Raw genomic sequence first — 18,089 nt, 5'->3', positions numbered from 1 at the left:
ATACTCAGTTCCAATAAGGTGGGGTTTGTTTTCCAAACCGGTGGTTAGAGTCAACAGCCAAAGAATTAAAACAGATCTAGATGTTTAATCAGCCAATGAAAGATCAGGTTAAAACCAGAAGGCCAAGACAACTTCCAGCTGGCGTCCTGTTCGTCCTCGGAGGATGTGGATTTTGCCAGTTAGCTGTGGTACAACTGTTTCAATGAGATTCTCTGTCTGTAAGAAATGGTCAGAAAGAAGGAAACTCCCTCCCTATATATTATACACTCATTACTTTCACTACTGGAAATGATTATAATGACAACATCACTTTTATTTCTTATGTGTTTAATTTTTTAAGTTATTCATCGTCACCCCTCTTAGATATAGTAATAACACAATAGTAATAGCAATGACTAACATTTATATAATGTTTACTATGTGCCAGGAACTGCTCTAAGTACTACAAAAATACTAACATTCATACTCCCTAGAACCCTGGGCAGTGGGTACAATAATCATCATCAATCTGCAGACACAAGGGCAGAAGCTCAGAGACGTCATGCGACCTGACACACGGCGAACAGCTGGCGGAACTGGGACAAGCCCGGGCTCCAAAGTGCGTGTCAACCTCCCGGCTTTAATCCCTTGCTTACTTTACCCTGGTCTCCCTCCCCAAGTTTACTTTTATTTTACAAAATAACATTGAAAATGACAACAACAATGAGCAATGAAGATGAGTGCCTTAATTATGCCATTGTCCCTGGCAGATGACGTGCAGGACTGCAGGCTGGAACTGCCCAGGGGGCCACCTAACCCCTCATCCGTGCTCATCATGGGGGGGGGGTCCCTTTCTTTTAGCTCTAAACTGTGTGTCTCCAAAATGCACAAATAACATACGAGCGATATGTGGAAAGTTGCTTTTGGGAAGAGTGTGAATGCTCTAAAATGTGCACCAAGGCATCTAGAAAATAGCATCATATTAGCTGTAAAAGCTTAAAAAATCACATCCTTCTGATATTATTATGTACTTATCTGACTTTACAGGGAGAATCAATGAAATGAAAGACAGGAAACAGAGTAGGTAAAATCCTCTTATGACATTTTCCAAAGGACTCTGAAGAGCAAATATTATAAAGGGAGAGGAGAAAGGATATTACTGGATACATCAAATTCTGGGAGTGCTTTGGGTTAGGTCTTCAAGATCTATGGGGTAAAAATGGTTTAAATGAAATTGCTGATAGCTGACCTTGCTTTATAAAGTCCTAAAAATTTATTAATTTCAAAATCCATCTATCTAATTATAGCATAGGTAGTATAATATATAGTATAAGTATATATTATATATGGCTTAATATTATGTTATAGCATTATACTACATATGCATATGTATAACTACACTATACATACACATACGTATATATCTATATTATGTTATATTATGTATTATATATGTGTATATATATACATATGTATATGATCTATACATATGTATAGTATAACTACACTATACTTATATACTTATACTAAACGATACTTATATATACTTATATAAATGTATAAGTATATATATAAGCATAAGTATTTAGTATAAGTATATACTTATAAGTACAAGTAGTATTTGAGGCTTTTCTCAAGCGGAGAGCTCTGTGTCTGTAGAAATGTACACGTATATGAGTGCGTGGTTGGCTTGATGGGAAGAGTCTCACTTTACCCCTTTGCCGTCCTGTAAGAACAGCTGTCATCTTCCCTTCCTTTCACCACTGCTTAGTAGCACCTCGAGACTCCAATAAAACACATTGGTATACACAACACAGATTCATTCTCTGATTGAGATGAAGATGCCTTTTTCACTCTGACAATGAAATATAAAGCTCCACAGGAAACAACTGAAAATTATCAGGGCTGGAAATGCACTTTCAGAGTGACTAATTCCTTACTTTCATCGTGATGGCTGATGTGTTATATAACAGCAGTGACTTGAAAATAGCTGCTTAGAAATGGCAAATTTATTAATGCCTAAATTCACATTCCTGGTACTACAAAAATCAATGTATATATATAGTATCACAATAATGATGTTAAGGTTGCAATATCGAAGCTATATTGAAAATCCACAAAAAGAATGATAATTATAACACTGTAATTGCTATGGATTGAATTGTGTTCCCCAAACAGACATACTGAAGTCCTAAGCCCCAGAACCTATGAATGTGACCTTATTTGAAAACAGGGCCTTTGCAGATGTAATCAAGTGGAGGTCATAATGGATCCGGGTGGGCCCTGCTTCAGTGATGTGTCCTTATAAGAAAAAAGAAATTTGGACACAGACACACAGAGAGAAGATGATTACGTGGAGATTGAGGCATAAGTAGGAAGCATAATGCAGCAAGCCAAGGAACACCAAGGATTTCCGGAACCACCAGAGGCTATAGATAGAGGCAAGGAAGGATCCTTCCCTGGAGACAGCATGGTTCTGCTGACATCTTGATTCTGGACTTCTAGCCTCCAGAACTCACTCTGAGACAATAAATTTCTGTTGTTTAAAAAGAAAAAAAAAAATCTATATCGTAAGTCTTAGTGATTTAATTTACTCAACAGATAGATGTGTCTTTTTAAAGGACTAATGATGGCATTTTCTGTACATCAAAAGTATGAACATTTTAATTTTATTAGCAAATAAGAGTCAATATTCTTCCCCATTTTAGTAGACACACAAATTCCTTAGGAATAACTCCTGTAAATATACTCAACCTCCACTAATATTAGCTGAAAACCAGATGCAGTTCACCCTCAAAGAGGTTTGGACCAGGTGGGGAGCAGAATAGAACCAATAAGACTACTCCATCAGAACCTCCTGAATCCAAGATGGCAGCCAGAGGTCAGCCGCAGGGTACCAAATGCCCTAAAGAAACCCTTGGCATTTTCATGCATGAAACCAACCTGGGTAGGGTGTACTCACCAGTTATTTATAAATTGATCTCCCATAGACAAGCACTTTGGGAGCCTAATTTATCAATCACACAAAATAGGGCTAAAAATATAGTGCTTTTCTTATCTGCTTCAGGGTTTTGGTGAGACTGAAGTAGGATAATATAGATAAAGTGGTCTTTACATTATAAAATTCCAAATGCTAACTATTTCTATTAGATTCAAACCAACTGGGAAAAAAAACAACAAAACTCTCAACTTCTTTAATCTTCCCACCCCTTTAGTGAGTGTTTTTGATGACGTTGATTTTAGACCAGAATTCAATAATAAAATAACAGCAACAGGACTTCCCTGGTGGTGCAGTGGTTAAGAATCTGCCTGCCAATGCAGGGGACACGGGTTCGAGCCCTGGTCCGGGAAGATCCCACATGCCGCGGAGCAACTAAGCCCGTGTGCCGCAACTACTGAGCCTGCGCTCTAGAGCCCGCGAGCCACAACTACCGAAGCCTGTGCGCCTACAGCCCGTGCTCCGCAACAAGAGAAGCCACCGAATGAGAAGCCCTCGCACCGCAATGAAGAGTAGCCCCCGCTGGCCGCAACTAGAGAAAGCCCGCGCGCAATGACAAAGACCCAACTCAGCCAAAAATAAATAAAAATTAAGATTAAAGAATAAGTTTAAAATAGTAACAGCAACAGTATTAAAAATATTAATGATGTAGCGTTTACAAGTCCTTTCACACACATTGATTTATTTTATACCACAGTAACCCACAACTCACGGAGAAGTCCGGTGTTACCTCTATCAGCATTGTACAGTCGAGAGCACTGACATTCAATCCGTTTCTAGAAATTGCTTAAGAAGGCTCAGTAAGAACTGGAACCAAATCTCCCTGTCTTTCATCTGCCCCACACAGCCCAAATCTGCCGTGATCATTTTTAATTACATGTCATTGGTTCAGTTGGGAGGAAAGAAACCCTTTCTCAACAATATTTGGAAGAGTCTGAACACACCATCCTGACGGTTTGTGAGTCTCAGCCATGAAAGGGATTGGGGAAGGCTTGCCTGGTGCAGCTAGAACTTCCCGAGACCCCTCCGTGCATCGCTTCACCCTCTTGGACCTTGTTCCTTCTGAGTTCAGGCATGAATTATCTCCACTCAGAACTTCGTGGATATTCAATAAATGTTTATTGACTAAATCTGGCATTTTGAGGGTATGGGTAATTGCAAACATTTTTATCTACGATTTTGTTATACTTGAGAAGAAAGAGAAATCATTTACAGGAAAACTGATGTATGAGGCTCATTTGTGCCTTTGAGACTAATTTTTTCATCAGCAAAGTAGGGATAATAGCACTTGATGGAGGAGGCTTTGAACAGGGAGTGCAAAGGATTAGACGCACATTAGCACCATTGTTCTCCTCGGTCTTTTGTCTCATTATCTCAGAGTTGTTAGGTGAGTTTTTCCTTAGAATAAAAAGAGAATGAAGTCTAAAAATTGCCAGAACGGAATCCATTCCTTTAAGTCTTGTTATGCAGAATGCAATTTTGATTCGCTTTATCTGGAGCAAAACAGCACAAACGGAAAAGGTTTTCTTTAATCATTCAATGCATCACAATGTTCCCTCAAAGAAAAAAAAGTCAGTTAATAATGTTCAAATGCAGCAATTGCACAGAAGTAAAATATGAGTCCCTTTGCTTTTTGTTCATTTAAGTAGAGCGTTCAGTTCCTGAAAAACGACCTTTCTTTTCCAACTTCTACTTTGACAAGCTTCCTCAAGATGGACGGAAGCAGTAATCACACAAGACCCTGTTTTCAATCTCTTTGTGCCTTTATTTTAAACAGACAGGGAACTGGAAGACATAAAGTTTACATTCGTGCAAAGGTTTACGAAGGCAGATATTTTATTTAGAGACCCATGGGAAAGAGAGGGGTGTGATTTTTAACAGAACAGAGAAAAAGAGAACATTTGACAGAAGGTCCAGGTCAGTTCTCAGAGTGGTCAGATATACACTGTTAACGTGAAAGTGCATGAAAATCCATCCTTAAAGGTGGGTGCTATGTCCTCTTTGAGAGGAGAAGAAGCATTACTTTTCTCACCTTTATTGAGGTATATGTGACAAACAGGAACTGTATATATTTAAGGTGTACAACGCGATGTTTTCATATACATATACATTGTGAAATGATCACCACAATCAAGTAAATTATAACATATCCATTGCCACACACAGTTACCATTTCCTCCCTCCCTCCCTTCCTTCCTTCCTTTTCCTTTCTCTCTCTCTCTTTCTTTCTTTCGTTCTTTTTTATGGTGAGAACACTTAAGATCTACTCTCTTAACAAATTTCAAGACTATAATACAGTATTGTTAACTACAGTCACCATCACCAGAACTTATTCATCCTGGTAATTGAATCTTTGTGCCCTTTGACCAGCATCTCCCCATTCCGCACCCCAGCCTCTGGCAACCACCACTTTACTCCCTGCTTCTATGAGTTCGGTTTTTTTAGATTCCACATATAACTGAGATCATGCAATATTTGTCCTTCTGTGTCTGACTTATCCCACTTAGAATAATGTCCTTCAGGTCCATCCACATTGTTGCAAATGGCAGGTTGCTTTCTTTTTTAAGGCTGAAATATACATACACACACACACACACACATACACACACACACACACACACACACACACACATATATATATATATATATATATCACATTTTCTCTATGCATTCATCCACTGAAGCAGCACTACTTTTATTGACCTCTGCGCAGCTGTGACTCCATGCCTGCCCATGCTAGAGAGACTAAACTTGTTTTTTTAATATCTTTATTGGAGTATAATTGCTTTACAATGTTGTGTTAGTTTCTCCTGCATAACAAAGTGAATCAGCCATATGCACACACATATCCCCATATCCCTTCCCTCTTGCGCCTCCCTCCCACCCTCCCTACCCCACCCCTCTAGGTCATCACAAAGCATCAAGCTGATCTCCCTGTGCTATGCAGCAGTAAAGGGAAAGAAACTCTATTTACAACATAAAGTCTGGGTCCCAATTCTACTTCTACCAATTACTAACTGCGTGGACTTGGCCATAAGTGACTCCCCCATTGGAATGGGGTCAGCTAAGAAGGTTATTAAAATCATTACAGGAGAAATACAAATAAAGTTCTTAGAGCAGGACACCACAGATAGTGAGTTCTCGGCAGGGTGGGGCGTAGGGTGAGGCGAGTGACCATTCTTTATCTGATTGCTGAATTTTTTGGCCTCCTCTCAAACTCTGTGCCTGAGGCAGTTGCCTCGCTATCTTCATCCTAGTGCCAGCCCTGGTGTTAGTTGTCATTATTATGATGGCGATAATGATGATGAAGTTTCTCTCGCACCTCATGGTATCCCAGCATCTAAGACAGACCCCGCAGCAGGTGCTTAGTAGTTTGAGAAGGAAGACGAGGATGGTAGCACCCAGCTTTTTATTTTTTAAAAATATATAACATTTAAAAACCAATTTAGCTGGTTTTCCTAATTCTATCTAAGTGACCTTGAGAGAATAAGATTTTGTCATTCATTCATCAGTTCTATATTTTATAAACTTTAAGATGGAGGTAAGTTTTTTTTAATTCCAAATTATATAAAAACTAAATAATAATCAGATTTTGGTTTTGGGATATATGGAACACAGATCATTCTCAGAATATTATATACATTCTTAATTTGGTTAATTAATATAGCTTTGAAATGGCAGATAGTAAAAAGAAGATACACTCTATAAAAAATTTTTATAAATACTATAATGTGTGTATGTTAATATTAAAGGTTCACATTTCTTGTTATTCCTTAATTGCATTATGAAGAGCAGAATATTAGCTAAAAAGAGGTGGGAAGTTTTCTATTAGAAATATAAATTTCTCCAGAAAAAAACACATCATTTACTTTTTTAGCATCTGTTTTAACTTTTTGCAAAGAAAGCAGTTTAGACATAGAAAGGGCGTAGAAAAGAACTTGCCTAGCAGATTGCAAGTTACTGCAGGCGTAAAAAGTATACGGGAAAAGGTGTTTTCTGTTCCTATTTTTGATCCCTATGCCATCTGAACTGACTTTCTTCAGCAAAGATTCTTAATTTATTTTATTTTATTTATTTTTTTTATATTTATTATTGGCTGTGTTGGGTCTTCGTTTCTGTGCGAGGGCTTTCTCCAGTTGCGGCCAGTGGGTGCCACTCTTCATCGCGGTGCGCGGGCCCCTCACCATCGAGGCCTCTCTTGTTGCGGGGCACAGGCTCCAGACGCGCAGGCTCAGTAGTTGTGGCTCACGGGCCCAGCTGCTCCGCGGCATGTGGGATCTTCCCAGACCAGGGCTCGAACCCGTGTCCCCTGCATTGGCAGGCAGATTCCCAACCACTGCGCCACCAGGGAAGCCCCTTCAGCAAAGATTTTTGATGCCTATTTGAATTTTAAATAAAATGAAGTTTCCTCTTGCTATTCTTTTCACTCCTCCCATGCCAGTAAACACCCCAAGTAATAATCAAAACTATCTCCTAATTGGAAGGATCTAATTTGTAATAAAACCTGTGAGAAAGGTTGTGCAGAGTAAAGACAGTGCAAAACAAAGATGAGCCTTCTTCAAAAGATATAAGCTAAAGATTTAAACACATTTAAACAATTTCGTTAAACGTGGGCCACAAAAATGCCATTAAACTTGGTCTATGACAAACTGGCATGTCTTCAGAAAATGAGGATGCAATTCTCATTACAAGTACAAACAAGACAAATACAGGCCAGCACTTCCTATTGGAACACTAGATGGTTTTTATTGTTCATTATTTATTCACAGTAAGCAGTGGATGGAGAGGCAGCTGACCTCACCTTGGACCTCAGACAGCTTGAAATGTTAGGGAAGTGTTATGGTTTCATTAACAAGGGATAAAGAAGTACAGATTATTTCCACTCCTAATACACAGAAAGCAAAAGATCAAAAGCGTAGAAGTATAAAAGTAAAAGGAGTTAAAACCCTATAGCTTTTTTTCATGATGCCTAAGGTCAAGCCATTTAAATAAAAAAAAACACTCCCTCTTGATCCCCTTCCAATCTATTTTATAGACGCTATTTCTCCATGTATCGTCTGAGTGTGGTAGAGTGGGTTCCTAGCGCTGGGCTTACTTAGAAGAAATGGCTCTGGGCCAAGAACAGAGGAACTTCTCAAAATGAATAAATCCAAATTCCTTTACCAGGGCACCAATCATTCTAGCTCTTTCTCAGATCATCTTAGTAGAACTTTCATGGAACATTTGATTTCAAACATGAGGGAATTTTAACCATCCATTTTTTTAAACATCTTTTTTTTTTAATAGAACATGATATTTAATAGAACTTTTTTAGATTTTACATTTTACAAATTTATAGACAACTAAATTACTTTTCTTATTTTTAAAGCTATATTTAGGTAGGCTGATGTTTCATCAGAAACGTGTTCAAATTATACCACCGTTACCTCTGGAGAGCAATGCAGTGTGAAGGATATTAAGTACAACCCTCACCTCTAACCCAGAGCTGAGGTGCACGTAACAGAAAATACTAAGACCGGTGAAAGGTACAGATATTTCCCGTGCCTTCCTGCCCCAACACGGACACAGCCTCGCCCATCGACCACAGCCCCCACCAGAGTGGGCATTACTTGCAACTGATGAACCTACATCGACACATCATTTGCCCAAAGTCCATTGTTTACATTACAGTTCACACTTGGTGTTGGACATTCTATAGGTTTGGACAAAATATAATGGCATGTATTCACCATTATAGTATCATACAGAGTAGTTTTATTGCCTTAAAAAGTCTCTGTGCTCTACCCATTCATCCTAGCAACCCCTGGCATCCTCTGATCTTTTTACTGTCTCCAGAGTTTTGCCTTTTCCAGAATGTCATATATTTGGAATCGTACGGTATGTAGCCTTCCCGGATTGGCTTCTTTCACTTAGTAATTTGCATTTAATGTTCCTCCATGTCTTTTCATGGCTGGATAGCTCATTTCTTTTCAGTGATGAATAATATTCCATTGCCTGGATGTACCACAGTTTATGTATCTATCCACCTACTGAAGGACATTTTGGTTGCTTCCAAGTTTTGGCAATTTTGAATACAGCTGCTATAAACATCCATGTGCAGGCTTTTATGCGACATAAGTTTTCAGCTCCTTTGCGTAAATACCAAGGAGCATGATTGCTGGATCCTACGGTAAGAGTGTGTTTAGTTTTGTAGGAAACCATCAAGGTATCTTCCAAAGTAGCTGCAAGATCTTGCGTGCCCGCCAACAATAAATGAGAGCTTCTCCTGCTCCATATCCTTACTAGCATTTAGTGCTCTGGACTGGCGACGTTCTAATAGGTGTGTTGTGATATCTCATTGTTGTTTTTATTTGAATTTCCCTAATGACATATGATGCGGAGCATCTTTTCATATGCTTATTTGCCATCTGTATATCTTCTCTGGTGAGGTGGTCTGCTAAGATCTCTGGCCCATTTTTTTAATCAGGTTGTTTGTTTTCTCATGGTTGCGTTTTAAGAGTTCCTTGTATATTTTGGATGACAGTCCTTTATCAGATATGCTATTGCTCCAATAAATTGCTTTCATTGCTGACCCGGTGGCCTTATGGATGAAACTTTGGCAGCTTAGTGTGTTGGCTTGCAGCAAGGGTAAAGCTTCAGACCCTGCACAGTTCTTGACAACAGCTACTTTGAAAAAATTTTTGCAGTATCTCTAAAGCTAAATATAACCCGCCAATTCTACTCGGGGGGATGTAGTCAACTAAAACGAACCCTTCTGTCCACCAAAGGATGTACACAAAAATGCTCGTGGTGACATCACTCAAAATATTCCAAACCATAAGCAGTCAAAATGTCTACCAACATAGAATAAATATGTTGTGGCATATTCATACAATAAAATACCACACAGCAAGGAAAAGAAATAAACTGCTGATATGTATAAGAATACAGATGTATTTCACAGACAGAATATGAGTAAAAGAAACAAAAGAGAAAATAATCTATGATTCCAATTACATAAAATTTTAAATAATGTAAAACTAATACGTGAGGATAGTGTTTGGTGTTGGTGGTGGGTACCTACTGGGACAGCATTAGAGCCGTCCGGACGACGGGAAACGCTCTGTGCTTTACCTGAGTGGGGGCTGCATGCATGCAGACATATGTAAAATGTCATGTAACCATTGAGCTTAATACATGTGCTTAATTGTAGTCATAACTCAATTTTTTAAAAAATCTAAAATGGAAAATAAAGGAATGGAAACACAAATCATACCCTTGATACCCTTTCTCACCTGTCCAAAGTTTACGAATTTGACCACCTCCTACTGACAAACCTATGAGGAAAGAGATGTTCCCATACATCCCGAAAGAAGCGCAGAATGAGTCAACAGCCGTGAAGGTGAACTGGCAATGTCCATCATAATTACAAATGCATGTGCCTTTCCCTTTCACCCAGGCACCCCACTTCTGGGAATTTATCACACATGAAATGATGTGTGGATAAGGTCATTTATTGCCACATTGTTAGTAATAACTAGAAAAAGACTGGGGACGCCCCAAATGCCCATCTAAGAGGAAAATAGTTAAACACACCCTGATAGCTCAACAGAATGGAATACTATTCAACTGAAAAAGAGGGTGAAAAGCTCCCTGTGTATTCCCTGCAGGAGAAATAGTCGAGTGAGAAAAGCAAGGCTCCAAGCAGAATATATGAACATGTTATTTATATCTAAGAAAGAGAAAATAAGAATATATATTTCCCATTGTTTTATTTGCAGAGAGAAACATAGAATCACATGTAAGAACTGATTGCCTGCATGGAGAGAGGAGGGTAAAGGGGGCAGAGGTGAGAACAAGACCACTCAGTATGCGTTTTATAACATTATCCTGATCTTCAAACCACGTGACTGTGTTACCTATTCAAATAACTATGTGACATTTCTAAATGGTGCTGGCTCAGATAGTGCCCTCTCTCATACCATACCCCCCAAAATCAAACTTGTAGAAAGCAAACTTTAAACATTGATAGGAAATACAGAACATTTTTATAACATCAGAGCAAGGAAGGATTTCTTTAAAACATATAGAAACAAATCAAACATGAAGGAAAATACTGCATTAAATTTAAAACATATATAGAAAAAAGACAACATAAATAAATTGAAAAGAAAACCACAGACTGCTGCGAGATGATATTTGCCATGTGAATACCATAAACCACAAAGTGTTTTTATAGAGAATCCATAAAAAGCTCCGTTAAACCAATAAGACATAAACCAATAACCCAAGAGAAAAACATGCAAAAATACGAGCAAGCAATTCAGAAGGAAAGAAACTTGAATGACCAATAAACATAAGGAGAAAAAAGATAAGGGTGGAAATAACTCAGGATATGCAAGCTAAAACAAAAATGAGACACATAAGACACTTGTCAGATAGGTAAACATTTTAAATATAAGTACAAATGTTGATTAGGACGTAGGAAATGTAATCCTTATTCTTTGAAAAAATAATACCAACAGTTTGGGGCAACTTGATATATCTGGCAAAGTTCAAGTTGCACGTAACTTCTGGCCCAGCAATTCCATGTCTAAGGGTCCAAACGGGAGGAATTCTCACACGTGTGCATAGAGAGACCCCTCCCTCCAAAAAGTAAAAACAACTACAGCTCAGTAGGGGAATGAATAAGTGAACCACAGTTTATCCATTCAATGAAACACTGCACAGTGGTTAAATCAATGTACTGTACCTACACGTATCGACATGGATTCATCTTAAAGACACTTTGGGATCAGAAAAGAAAATGCAAGTTGCAGAAGGTTATGTACAACAGGGCGCCATTTACATGAAAATTCAAACACACAAGTTTACATGAAATGTATGTGGGCACATAAATACGTGATAAATTTAGCAAGTTCGAAGTAGGCTTGACACAAATGAACTTAAAAATAGTAGGTGCTCTTGAAGGAAAGCCATCTAATGCAGCAATCTGGTTGCCCATCGACAACTGTGTATGAAGGACTCACTATGTGCCAGAGACACAGGTGTGAGGGATGCTGTGTGAACAAGGCAAATTCACGAAGTTTACAGTCTGGGGCAGGGGATGTGAGCGAGACAGACGACAGCCCATAAGTATGCAATGATCTCTGTTGTATAGGAGCTCGGGGGAGGGAACCACGGCCGAGGGCGGCTGTTCCATCTGGTGTCCTGGCATCAGCAGTTGGGAGCCGCGTGGAAAGTGCACTACGCTGACGGGCAGAGCTTCTACACGGTGTGGTCTCCAGAGCTAACGAGCGAAGCTTCACTACCGAGCCTCCTCTCCCCCCACCAGCAGAAATCACACCCTCCGGCCCATGCTCATGACCCCTGTAGACCCCTGATGGAAGCACGCAAAGCCCATCTGTAAAAGCACCTTTGTTTTACTTTCACATCACGGAGAAGAGGGCTGCGTAACCAGCACAATGTCTCACGTGTCGTACATGCCCCGGTTTCCGGTTCAGCATCTTTGGACCAGATACATCATCTCTGTGCACTGTCTTCTCCTCTAGGGAACAGGACCTGCTCACAGGGCTGCTGTCAGGATCCTGTGCCTAAAGCTCTCAGCACATCACAGAAAAGCAGGAAAGAAAAAGGCTGTTCCTATTCTGGAGTTTTGCTCTAATAAAATTACCTCCACGTGGGAAGGGAAGTAAGTTGGAGCAGAATCGCCAGGAATGGGCTCTACAGAGCTTGGATTTCTTCTCGGCTCCCACACCTGCTCCAGATGGCCAGCCCCACGGCTGGGGAAGAGTTTGAAATCTCAGCGCAAGCCACGTCTGCCCTCGCCTTGGTCCTCAGACGTTTCTGGAGGTTGGCATTAAAGACTCTGAGTGTTGCTGTTTAAAAGTCAAAGCACTTCTCAGGATCCCTCCTGGCTGGAGCCGCTATTTCAAATCTCTTAAAACCAGCAAATTTAGCAACCCTGGGAAGCAGCCCCAGGTTAACTACGTGCTTTGGGCAGATGCATCAAAAATGAATCCAGGGCAGCCTTTGCCTGCTGTTCGTGGGACACGAGTGGTGAAATGTGACCACGGTGTGAGGTTGTGATCAACACCCAACAGAGGGAAGAGTCCCCTGAGACCACGAGCCAAGGTGATGCTGTTTGTAGCCAAGAATCAAGAGGAAATCTTTCCCATCCTATTGTCAAGTCACAATGTGCATTTTAAAATACGTACTTTCCTTGAACCCAGCACAGCTGCCCAGCAAATCGTGCTTTTGTTGCATACTGTCTGTGGACTTCCACATGCCTCAGAATTTCTGATTCTGCAGAACGCTGATTCAGTCCGTTCTTTCCCAGGATGTTGTCAGAGTTCCTTGAAAATCGTCGTTTCCTGACTAACTTATGTAAAAATAAAACTTGGCAAAGGTAAAATATGGCAAAGAAGACACTGGAAATGTGTCTGCAACAGATTCGCACTCCTGTTCCAACTTGGGCAGGTCCTGTTCCAGTGGGGCTGCTCGGTATATTCTGTGTCCAAGGTGACACATCCTATTTCACTAGAAGAATGGTCAAGTCATGGCGGGGTCTGGTTGCAATGACCCTTTGGATTACAAGAAAGATTTCCACGAGTGTTACTCTCAGGAGAAAGCTGCAAGAAACAGTAGAGGGGGCTTTGGATTCAAACTTAGGGTTCTGAAACATCAGAACTGAACCTCTGGAGCAAAGAAGGAGGGTAGCCTGGCAAAGACAGCAGTGAGGGGGGAGACACAGGACACTTGGGGACAGCAAGTGCTTGTTAGGAAGGCACGGGCCTGGGCTGGTCACTGAGTGTGGCCCCTCACATACCTGCCCCTCACTCACCTGTCCTCACACACCTGTCCTCATGCACCTGCCCCTCACACACCTGCCCTCACACACCTGCCCCTCACACACCTGCCCCTCACACACCTGCCCTCACACACCTTCCCCTCACACACCTGCCCTCACACACCTGTCCTCACACACCTGGGGAACCTGCCCCGAGCTCTCGATTGGGAAGGGCAGTACAATTGGAAATGCAGGCTCAGGCTCCTTTGCAAGAACATGAAAATCAACATCAGGGAGAAGGGGGAGCCGGGGAAGGAGTTGCAGAAAGACCCCCTGGGCCATTCAAATCTGCCACTTTGTCCTCAATAGATCCCGGAGTACCAACCAGCAAATGCCAGCCTGGGAGTTCCCAGAGACGGGCGAGTTGGAAGCCAGACCCTCAGGCAGCAGCTGGAAAAGTCAGGTCCCCGGACAGGTAGCCCAGCTCCTTCCAGGGAGCAGCGGAGGGCGGGCTGATGCAGCTACAAGACAGAGCCAAGGACTGCCAGCAACCGCCAGAAGCCAAGAGGGTCAAAGAACAGATTCCCAAGAAGGAACCAACCCTGCTGACACCATGATTTCAGACTTCAGCCTCCAGACTGCGAGAGAATAAATTTCTGTCATCTTAAGCCACCTGGTGTGTGATAATTTGTCATGGCAGCGCCAGTAAACAAATACAACATCATTTAAGTTTTTCCCCAAATTCATAAATTATAGGGTCTGGGAAGCAGTGGTTAATTCAATCATCACTTAGGTGAACTGAGTGCGCATAACTGTCACCAACTGTTTTTGTCCATTGTTTTACCTGTATCCTTCATAATTCCCATCTCTGACCCAGCTGTCTCTATGACCCTGGACATGCCACTTCCCTGACAGCAGTGGCTGTGACACAGAGCAGCAAGGATGATGGGGTAGAAGGACAAACGGGGTCAGTTCAGATGCCTCTAAATGCTGGCTCCAAACAATGATGGCCTTTTCGTCGTCTCTTCTTTTCTCTCTCTTTCTTCTTTCTTTCTTTCCATTCCTTCCCTACTTCCCCCTTCCCTCCCTCCCTCCCTCCTTCCTTCCTTCCTTCCTTCCTCTCTTTCACTCCTTCTTCAACAAATACTCCTCAACCCCTGACCAGGGGCCTGGTACGATGCTAGATGCTAAGTGTGGGGTGATGAACGCAATGGGCTCATCCTACCCTCAAGCAGCTTACCCTTGGGAGATCTTCTAAGCAGTGTCTTAGTCTGTTAGGCTGGGCCTGGAGCCCCAGAGAAAGTCATTTTGTCTTTATTTCCAAAACAGAAGAGAAAGCACCTACACCATAGTCCTTCTGCCAATAGAAAATAGCTGTCAGTTGATATCTTTTTCTTAAGGCAGCTTCTTTTTAAAAGAAGGCAGGTGAAGAAATATTCAGATCGATAGCAACGGAGTAGCGTGGATCAGTAAACAAGCTCTCCATGGCGGCGGTGGGCGTGGCTGCTTCAAGTCGCCAGAACCTCAAACGCTCGCTTTACCTGGAGCGGGGTACCGGCCACAGGAGATTCGAAACAGACCAGGAAATAGTTTACATCCAGGAAATAGTTTACGAGACAGACCAGGAAATAGTTTACGAGAAAGCCACTGCTTATACAGAAGGAAGAATTCCATCAAATTATGCTTTTCTGAACTCGAAATGTCCTTGGAGACACAATAAACAAATGAGAAAGAAAACACATGAGAACATTCACTGGAGAAAACCAAAAACAAGTACAACCTAGTTCGTAGGAAGTTCACTGACTTGGGTTAACTGAAAAGCTGGTGTTAATTAGTGAAGGGCTGAAACGGAGAACCGACCTGAGAATACTTTCATTAACGTTCCCTGGGAAGCACGCACTGACCTGCAGCTGCCAATAGCCTACAGGGATGGTGAGCAATGCACCGAGAGACTTGGGAGGATCTGGGGGAGTCTGCCTGACTCTGGACTTCTCAGACGGAGAAGCAGCGCATGGAGAGTGTGGCCGTATCTCTGCGAGAAGGAGGAAGCGCCCGGAGCCCAGCGCTGGCACCGGGGGAGCCCGCAGCAGGGCCCGGACAGCCAGGGCCCCGAGACTGCGTGAGGCTCAGCAGCCCACAAGCGCCCTGAGTGCAGGCGGGGAGGCCGGTTGCCCTGGGCGCCAATCCCACTTTGCTTCTCAGCAGCTGCAGATAAACTGGGGCAAGTCATTCAACTGCTCTTTGCCTCTGTCTCCTCCTCAGTCAGATGGCAAAATGGTAGCGCCCCGTCCCGTGGGACTGCCGTGAGGCGCGCAGGGAGTGTGGAGTGAGGCCGGCCCTTCCGCCCCACACCTGCTACCGTCACCACGGCCTCCACGAGGCCTCTGTAGCCGAGGCTGGACAAGGACATCCCCGCCGACCTATCGTCCACGCACCGCCCCCCCCAACCCAAGTGCAATCCTAAAGCCTCTGCCACAGAACTGGACTTTCCCCTGGTCCAGGCTCACCCAGGGGTTACCCCAACTGCGGCAAAGGGGCCACTGTGCACAAGCTGCCCCCGTGCCAGGCCCTTGAGAGAGTGCCATGTCACTCTGCTGGTGGCGGGTCAGGCTGGCAGCAGTGGCAGCGTCTAAATCAGCCGTGGTGGCAGCTTGTGCCCGGCCTTTGTGCCCATCGCCACTCATGGGCCTGCTCCCAAGCACTGGAGCTGTGGACAGAGGGACACCCAAAGGACAGTCCCCGTCTCTGACAGGTGCCACAATGCCTCCAACGTTGTGATCTCTGGTGGCATCGGCATCTCCTGAGATGCTCTGGTGTGTTCCCACTGCCAGAAGACCGTTCACGCGTCTCTTCCCCCACTTACGTGTGTCCCGTCTTCCTCGTCCAGGCCCCTCTCCTGCAGACAAGCCATCGACACAGGTCAAAAACCCGCACACACAACCGTCCCACGAGCATGTCTCTCCCTTCCCAGTGAGCCACGGGGCTCCCCTTCCTGCCGGCCAGGAGGATCCCCTTCCTCACTCTCCTCCGAGCTCCCCTGAGTGAGGCTGCAGCGGGCCTGCTCCACTCTCTTCCAGGACCGAGTACAGAGCCCACTGTCTGGGAACCAGGCCCCGGTCTCTCTGCCTCCGTCAGTGGGTCATGGGAGGCCCTGAGGCCACAGCTGTAGGCTGAGATGCTGGTGTTACAGAGTCTGCGCTGTAAATGACAATGTAAATGACAATACTCTAGACCGTCCGAGAGCGAGCGATCTCCAATGAACTGTCGTCAGTGCAGGATCTGATGCTCCCTGCCCGGCCCCACGGCCCGAGGGACCTGATACCGCCCAGGCCCTGATGGGCAGATGCAGCCACGCCCTCAGCCGGCGGCACGTGCTTTCCCAGCCGGGAGCCGCTCTCTGCTGCAGAAGGCCTTGCTCCAGATCTCCGGGGTCTGCACTGCCTCTCCTCTTGGGGGCTCTCCAGACCTCTCCCCAGCACCTCTGTCCACCACGGATGCCTCCAGAGCCATCAGACTTGCTGGCTCACACTCTTTGATCAACAGAGCAGTTCGCGATGCGGCTGGACCTGCAGCAAAGCTCAATTTTGTTCCGAGAAACCCTCAGAACTGGGAGCATTTGAGTCACCAGATAAATGGGTTGAAGCGACACTCTGCTTCCAAATGCCAGAGAGTCTTCCCAAGCCACATGCCTCTTTCTTAGTCATCTGGAAGGTGAATACGATCACTGGCCATTGATCCCAAAGAGGTTAAGACAACACGCCTCAGGCACTGGCACCTGAACCTTCACAGCTTCAGCCACTGCCTCGCCAAGGGGCGCACCTCCCACCTTCCGGCCTTTGTGTCTTCTTGCACTTTTCCAAGATTCTTCAAAGCGCCAGTGTTTGACCCTCCACCAGGCTTCCCTTACTGCTTCATTAAAGGGTGTGTCCTCTGGGCTCCCCAAGGAACACGACTGTGGTGACAGATCTCCTGCTCTCACACAGCAAACACATCCCACACCTCTTCCGCCCGGAGCCTTCCTTCTGATCCCATCTCAGTATGATACCAAGGGACTCAGGGATCCCCAGGTCACACCTGTAGTGCATCACGTGTGTCAGTCGCCAAGGGCCCTGCCCTGGTGTCCCTGCAAGGATGCTGAATCACCAGTCAAGGGAGGAGGCTTTCATGACCACAATTCTCTCCCACTCTGCCTGATTTTCTGCCCTCAGTGGCACGGCACTTTCGACCTCCCCTCCCCGGTCCCCTGGGTCCTTGCCAGTACGCGTGGCCTTTCCATGCTTTGTCCTCCTGGTACGGGGACTTAGGTCCCCGCCGCTGTGCCCTGGATACTGGACTGTTGGCAAG

The 18,089-nt window shown here is 43.8% G+C and overlaps 1 protein-coding gene across 40 annotated transcripts in view; it reads right to left on the bottom strand.

The window, feature by feature from the left end:
* The window catches only part of FBXO15 (F-box protein 15), a 585,398-nt gene that overhangs the window by 351,586 nt on the left and 215,723 nt on the right, over positions 1–18,089 (bottom strand). For 2 of the 40 annotated variants that reach the window (XM_082355219.1, XM_082355232.1), the window contains one exon: positions 4,232–4,375. The exons of 37 other annotated variants lie outside the window; for them this stretch is intronic. In XM_082355219.1, the coding sequence (XP_082211345.1) occupies positions 4,361–4,375 (15 nt within the window). In that variant the 3' untranslated portion in view covers positions 4,232–4,360. Of the gene's footprint in view, positions 1–4,231; positions 4,471–18,089 lie in introns of those variants that run through there. One more of the 40 variants, XM_082355230.1, reaches the window with a different exon arrangement.

Source organism: Balaenoptera borealis, assembly GCF_965194805.1.
Source record: "Balaenoptera borealis genome assembly, chromosome: 14".
Taxonomy (NCBI): Eukaryota; Metazoa; Chordata; class Mammalia; order Artiodactyla; family Balaenopteridae; genus Balaenoptera; species Balaenoptera borealis.
Note: the sequence above shows the minus strand (reverse complement) of the source record. Positions and strands in the feature narration are given on the sequence as shown.